General features: G+C 39.5%; 1 protein-coding gene across 1 annotated transcript; it reads right to left on the bottom strand.

Moving 5' to 3' along the window:
* Window positions 1–516: 516 nt before the first annotated feature.
* LOC133999218 (serine protease 27-like) lies at window positions 517–6,299 on the bottom strand. The gene is made up of 5 exons (XM_062438408.1): window positions 6,245–6,299; window positions 2,339–2,501; window positions 1,344–1,612; window positions 866–1,008; window positions 517–774 (listed from the first exon to the last, which is right to left on the bottom strand). The coding sequence occupies exons 1-5, from the start codon at window positions 6,297–6,299 to the stop codon at window positions 517–519; spliced, it is 888 nt and encodes a 295-aa protein (XP_062294392.1).
* Window positions 6,300–7,519: the final 1,220 nt, after the last annotated feature.

The raw sequence follows: 7,519 nt of genomic DNA, 5'->3' as shown, positions 1-7,519 counted from the left end.
GATATCAAGTTTTGTCACTTCTGATGCATATGCACAATTTTGTGACTTTTAAAGCACCCCTAGAACCTCAAAAATGCTAAAAGTAATTAAGGGGTGCTGTAGAGCTGACGTGCCACACTCAGTTGCAGTATCAAATCGGAATATTTACTAGTTTTGTTCATTTTGTGCATCCTACATGGGCATCAAAGATGAGTGTGTAAAATGAAAATGAATGCCTTAAATTTAAAATGGCTGACTCTCTCTCTTTTTTAAGTATTATATCAAGAATGAAGAGAGCCATGATCCCACTGAATTTTTATGAATATCAGAGGAACTTCATCCCAACATGAACCTTCACTTAAGGGCAGTGGCCACGCTTGATCCCCAGTCACTAAAGACCATAGCAATTTAGCCCCTCAAATATTCAATGGCAGCAAAGAATAATAAAAATCTTTATGCAAGTAATATGTACCTTGCACTTTCAGTGATTGGGTGCTAAAAATCTGTCAAGTCTGTTCACAAACTTGGACATAACTATTACTTACACTTGAGTTCAGTTGTTTGAGGCAGGCTGGAACACTTGACACTGACGTCACTGTCAGTCCCAGTGGACGTGGCGGTGACGAAGCCTGGCTGGTCGCTGGTGATTTGACTGTTGATCCAGGACTGATACTTGGACACTCTGGCATAGACTGCTGGGAAATTACGCAGTGCACAACCTTCTCCAAAGCTCATCACTCCAGCCTGGACCCAAACACTTCCTGTCTTTCTCACCATCGGACCACCTGTATCAAGCTTTGAGAAGACAAACATTCAGAAGAGGGTCAGAAGAAATAATCTTTGCAGGCTGGGAAATCTGAGGGAAACAAAGCTGGTAAATGATCACCTGACAGGAGTCCTTCCCTCCAGCGGTAAACCCAGCACAGATCATGTTGCCTGTGATTGAGCTCTGTCCATAGTCACAGTCACACTGTCTGTTCCCAACAACAGGCATCTCCACCTCCATGAGGTTTTGTTGGGAAAGAGTTGCTAAAGACAAAATCAGTTTAATGAACAACACATACTGTGAAATACACTTTGAAAAGGATTCATGGAACTAGATTTCAGCAGAAATAAGCAGTTAAAACTAACATCATCAGACATTCAGTCTATTCAGAACTCCCAGAATGTTTTCAACATTTATTTCACTTCACCTTCCAAAGCACATGCAGATTATGATACAAATATCAATACAAACTGTAAGTTACAGGAAGGTTTTGTTGCTCACTGAGATGCATTTATGAATCTGAAAAACACTACTCTTGCCACCACTGTAGTCACGCTATCTCTGAAAACAAATGGGACCAAGTTGCTGTATAACTTACTTTTAGGTCCGATGTCACCCCAGCCGGTGATCCAGGTGTTCACTCCATCGTAGAAGGTGCTGTCTGAGGCTGCCAGGCACACTGGCAGAATGAAGTCATTGAAAGTAACCGGTGAGGAGAGCTTCAGGAGGGAGATGTCGTTGTCAAAAGTGTTTCTGTTGTAGTCGGGATGATTGATGATCTGGGAGACTGTCAGAGACACGTTATTGGGGTTGGACCCCTGTAGACTCTGGAGTCCGAGGACAACAACCAGATGTTTTGTGCTTGTGCTGAAGATCAGAAGAGAAACAAAACAGTGCAAAGACATGAGAAGCAGGGCTGCAGTGGAGACCACTTCAGTCAAGCAGACACAAAACCTTTTATGACCATGTTGCAACAAGGTGATTATTATAATTCCCTGCCGTTGAGCCGAATCTCATGGGTGGGACGTACACTGAAAGAGGTAAGACTTTATCAACGAGGTAAGACTTTTGTCTTTATTGGCCAATCCCTATCAAAGTGACAGCTTGACAGTTAGTAAATAAGAGAGGGAGTTTTGAAGTCCATGGAATAGAGTGTAGAATACAAAGAAAGACAAAAAAATCAATGTCCAGTGTGCAGGTGGTCGAGTGATTAGAGCGCATGCCACATACGCAGTTGACCCCGGTTCGAATCCCGGCTAGAGGTCCTGTGCTGCATGTCACACCCCCCCTCTCTCTCCCATGTTTCCTGTCTGTCTACAGCTAAATAAAGGTGTCTATGCCAAACAAAATCTTAATTAAAAAATCAATGTCCAGGTATTTTAAGACATTGCTTCCACCTTAGTAAAAGTAAGAATGCTATATTTGAAGTGGTGCATATAGATTTCATTTGTTTTATTATCTTGATGTTGTAATGGGTTAAATAAATACATTTTATTTTGTCATAGACCCATCACTCAGAACTTTAAGTAAAATCCTGCCCACAGGATTCAGCTCATCACCAAACAAAACTTTTGCTCTACTCTAACTGTTTACCTATCAAAGCAATGAGCAGCTGTCAGCACCCATTCTTTGTTAATGAGGGATCCTCCGCAGAAGTGGTCACCAGATCTTTGCAGACTGGCTTGCCAGGGCCAGCTGCCTGCAGGGGCCTCCCGTCCCCCACCAATCCTAGTGTTGAGTCGAGGACGACCGCACACTACAGAGAGACAGAAGATAAAAACACAATTACCTCACAATTTTTCTGTCCTAAAACTATATTCAGAAGCCCAAATGAACATGAAGTGTGTTTTTCTTGCTGTAATGATTCCTCCTGTTCATACTGACCATTAGAAGATCCCTTCATAATGTTTACTGTAATGATTCCTCCTGTTCATACTGACCATTAGAAGATCCCTTCATAATGTTTACAATGGAAGTGATGGAGGACTAAATCCACAGTCCTCCTTCTGTGTAAACATGGATTTAAAAGTTGATCTGAAGCTAATATGAAGCTTCAGCGTCTAAATGAGTCAAATCTTCATCTTCTATGTTTCAAGTCTTTTTGTTACTATACTTCCACCACAGCTCAACAGGGAAACACTAAGAGGGAATTTGATGCTAAAAAGACTGTAAATGTGTCAGATATCACTTGATATGACTAACTCACACTGATGAAGCTCAATAGAAGCTGATCATCTACTTTATAATGACTACAGTCCTCCATCACTTCCATTAAAAGCACATTTTAATAGTCAGTATAAACTAACTACTAGTGTGCTGTTTTAACACACACTTGAAAAATAATGAACTTGTCCTTTTTAGATTGGTATTCTGGCTTTTACAGCAAATACCAACAACAATAAACTATCAACATTTGTATGTTTAATATGTTTAACATGTCACAGCTGAAAGGGGGAGGAGAATTAAACATGCAGAAACTCTGACTTACCACTTAGTTGTGAGCGAGACTCTGAAAAAAGAAAACAAACAGCTCTTGAAAAAACAATTCAACATTTATATTCAAGATACTTTATGTGACTTATCGACACGTGTTATGTCCATAGGAAATGTGATGAAAACATAAATAGACAGTCTCTGCTGTGTTTATGGTTACTCAAGCTGAACAACAACTACACTAATTAAGTTTCCCCAGTGCCAGAGGACAACAATTACTGCAAAAGTGCCTTTTCAGGTGTTCCACAGAAGTCCAATCAATCAAATGTTGTCTAAGAGTACAGATATACTCCTGAGACATACACCAACAGCTGCGGACAGCACAGGCACATAGTATCTCTGTTCATTGTACTTTCTGGAGTCCACTTGGAGGACGCGTTCCACACATGTACAGTGGATCTACAGGAAGACAGCGCTGTGACTGGTGCACATGAGACAGTGAAGTCAGAAACAAACTGGATGTACGTGGATGTCTGCACAGAGCCTCTGAAGTCGAAATTTATGTCATGTGCATCCCAACAGACCCTTGCATACTCACAGAATGCGGAAAATATAATTTCACTTTACGTCACTGGTTCTCAAACATTTCCACATCAAGGTCCACTAAACTGACACAAAAGTGCATGGATGGAAATACAGTAAAAATAAATGATTTCCCTCTTTGCTGTCGACCCCTGGAAACTTTCAAGGACCCCTGGAGGTCCCCAGACCTTACTTTTAGAACCATTGCTTTAAGGTGCCTTCACAAAGAAGAAAACATACCAAAGTTATAAATGAGAAAACACACACATCAAATGAATCTAATTTGTTGTATTTGTCCTTTAAACATTTTTATTTTCAAAATATTTTCCCTTTGGACTTATTTTACTTAACATGAACAAGACTTTTCTTTCTTTGCTTCTGCCCTGATTTGATCAGATTTATTTTTTTATTTAACATCCAATGGTGGAAAGTACTTACATTTAGTCAAGTACTATACGTAAGTACAGTTTTGTACTTGTTATTTTTATGCAACTTTATGCTTCTTTTCCACTACTCAAATGTAAATATTGTACTTTTTACTGTCCTACATTTAATTCAGATAACAATAGTTACTGGAAATGGGCACTTTTGTGACACCACACCTACATGTTTTACAGATCTGCTGTCTACATGGGGCTGTAGTGTTTTCTGGGTTTTCTTATTTTACCTGTTTTACATTTGTTTGCAACCTTTTTAATATTTGCTCTTTTTTTGTATGATGTATGAAAGGTGATATATGTAACCAGGTTGAAATTATATCTTTTTGCAAGCTTTAAAGTAGACATGTTTCCACATGCTAGTCTACAGGGTTTTCTGTATGTTTATCTGCTAACAGGAGCTTGAGACCTGTGTGCTGTGTGGAGGAGACTGCATGTTACAGAGCCTTATGTGTTTTGTACAGGTGTGTGCATTATGTTCATTATAATTCATCTGGCATAGTGTTTACATGTGTTTACACTGGTTGCATTAAGCATGTAAAAGAAATTCATGTTATCAAATACATTGAGCATTCTGTTGATTTGTACCGTAGACTGTAAGAAATGGACGTCACGTCCGTGACGTCACCCATTGGTTTGTGGACTGCTGCTCGGAAGCCAATAGTTTCGGTTCTGATATGAGCATGAGGACGGAGCGGGGGAGGTTGCGAGGGCTGGATCTACCACAGTCTACACCGGCAACTTGGTGATGCTAACCAAGTTAGCTGTTACGACTATAACCACAAAAAACTCCGGAGAAAACTGTCGGTGTGAAACAAGTTCACAGCTATTTCCTGAAAGTCTATCTGTCCGCGCTCCTGAACCTGTGAACCAATCAACCTGTCAATCACGACGTAGCCACGCCCTAATGCATACCCTGCTTTATCGTCACATATAAAATCAGGAAGACCAAAATGTCCCAAATGAACATCATACTGCATTGAAGAAGGCTTTAAACTAGCGATTGAGACCATAAACACATTTTGAAAACGTTTACTGAGGTTAGAAATCAAGTGAGAAGTTGGTGAATTCTCCATTGACTTGTATAGAGACGGAAGTCCTTTTGACAGCAAAACGGTCGCCCCCTGGTGGCCTTTTGATAGAATGCAGTTTAAAGTTACTTCTGCATTGGCCTCATTTCAGAGGACCGGAACTCCCCGCCTGATTTGTACAGACAAATCCATCACCCTGCCTTCATTAAAAGAGCAACCAGCAGCTGGTCGTGGTCCGGGTCCTTCCTTCCGTCCTTCCTTCCTTCCCTCCTTCCTTCATCCTTCCTTCTTTCGGCACAACATATAACACAACGCAGAACTCATAAAGGTTAATGGACGTGCATTCAACCTGATATGAAATTGTTAAATACAAAGCACGCCCATTAAATATACAAATAGAGTATTATTAATTTAGTATTTCATGTTCTACTAGCTGAAATTTTTAATAAAATTTGATAGTTTAATAACTATGTAGGAGCGAAAAGGATCGTGTTTGGATATTCTGGTGGTTACTATAACTTGACGACATTAAAATCCTGCTTAAAGCATTTATATCAATTAATCAGTATCAATACATTTAATAATATACATTTTTAAATGATATATTATTAAATATTGTAATACTTTATTGTTTTAATAATATATAATTGATAAATTGAACTCTAAATGGGGCCATTTTACATTAAGAGTCCTCTTACATTCGATAGCTTACTTTAAGTACATTTTTACTTTATTTAAATTTATTGTGGTATTTCTACTTTTACTTACATAAGAGATCTTTATAATTGTCCCATTTAATATGTTAACTTGTACTCATGTTAATGCATTGATATTTTAACACTGACAGAGTCTGCTGTGTACTTTTACTTTACTTGAGTACATATTATTGAATGCAATATTTTTTTTACTCCTGTTGTGTTATAGCTTTGTTTACTTAACAAAGTATTTTACCTTCATCCCAGTGTTCAGTATAGATTTCATTGGTTCAGGTGTGTGCAGGTGAAGAGGACCCTTACCTGCTGCCAGTAGAGTCAGCAGAGCTGCCACACAGATCACTTTGTAGAGCGCCATCACTGTGCAGTATGTTCATCTCATCAGATCTGCTCCGGCATAAATACTCTTCCTCTGCCTTGCCCCCTCACACACAAACACACCTCTCTCTACCTGCCAGCTGACGCATCCACCGCCCATCACATATCACCTGTTCCACCCCTTCATAGTAAACAATTAACATGGCTTCAACCCTGCACTGGAACCAAAGAAATCCAACTATCACATTTTAGTACAATTGAGAGGTACATATACTTCACTTGAGTATTTCTATCTTAAGCTATTTTACACTGCCACTGCACTACATTTTAAATGGAAATATTTTATTTTTTACTCAAATACATTAATTTTATTACCTTAAAAAAAAATTGAAGACGCGAGGTGACCCCACAGGCCTGAAATGTTGTTATGAAGTAACTTTAAATGGAAATACCGTACCTCATAGTAATTATGTCTAACTATTACTCATGTTAATGCATTGATATTTTAACACTAACAGAGTCTGTTGTGTACTTTTTCTTTTCTTGAGTACAGATTGTTGAATGCAAGATTTTTTTACTACTGTTGTGTTACAGCTTTGTTTTGCTCCTTTTCTCCCTTCTGCAGGCAATTGAGAGCAGCGTGACTGGTTTTCAGCTGCACTCGCTGATCCGTTCAAAGTTGCATTCAGGTGAACGCAGAAATCCTCTTTTGACTTTTGGCTTGGGCGAAGGGTCTGAAGGGGCCCTCAGGAGCTATTTCCTTTGTTTGACGGGGCAACGGAAAACTCAAATCAGTGTTCCCTGATTCCATGCAGACCTTACAAGAGACAAAGGCCCATGTTCTGTATCGAGGCCCAACAAGCGTGTGTGTGATGAATGCTTACTGTGACTGGGTTATCTACATCACAAAAACCACATTACATTTACTCTGATTCAATGTTGTAAAACAAAAAATGAAAACTTCCAAGAGGCACAAATAAGCAGTTTACTTGTGGGTTCTTTTCATTTTTATATACATATTTTTGTCACCTAGTGGTGCAGAAGCTTGCATTACCCAGAGATCCTGCTGATGGCAGTGAGGATGAGGGGGAAGACCCTGACAAAAAGCGATCCAATGAAGACGTAAGTGGTAGAACAGGCTGACGCTGATTTTAGGGGAACATCACAACAGCTGGGAAGGTGGAAGATGGCTGCAGCAGAAAAGGTCTTGCACAGGTGAATCCACCCCTAACATCCCAGATTAAGTCCTATGGTGACCAG

The sequence above is a fragment of the Scomber scombrus genome, chromosome 18, assembly GCF_963691925.1.
Source record: "Scomber scombrus chromosome 18, fScoSco1.1, whole genome shotgun sequence".
In the NCBI taxonomy this organism is placed as follows: domain Eukaryota; kingdom Metazoa; phylum Chordata; class Actinopteri; order Scombriformes; family Scombridae; genus Scomber; species Scomber scombrus.
Note: the sequence above shows the minus strand (reverse complement) of the source record. Positions and strands in the feature narration are given on the sequence as shown.

Bases quoted from the DNA above. Each gene is read 5' to 3' on its own strand.
- LOC133999218 (XM_062438408.1), bottom strand. From the start codon at position 6,299: ATGGCGCTCTACAAAGTGATCTGTGTGGCAGCTCTGCTGACTCTACTG. The intron at 2,502-6,244 runs GTAAGGGTCCTC...GTCTCTCTGTAG, and splicing joins GCTGACTCTACTGGCAGCAG to TGTGCGGTCGTCCTCGACTC. The intron at 1,009-1,343 runs GTAAGTTATACA...TTTTGTCTTTAG, and splicing joins GGGTGACATCGGACCTAAAA to CAACTCTTTCCCAACAAAAC.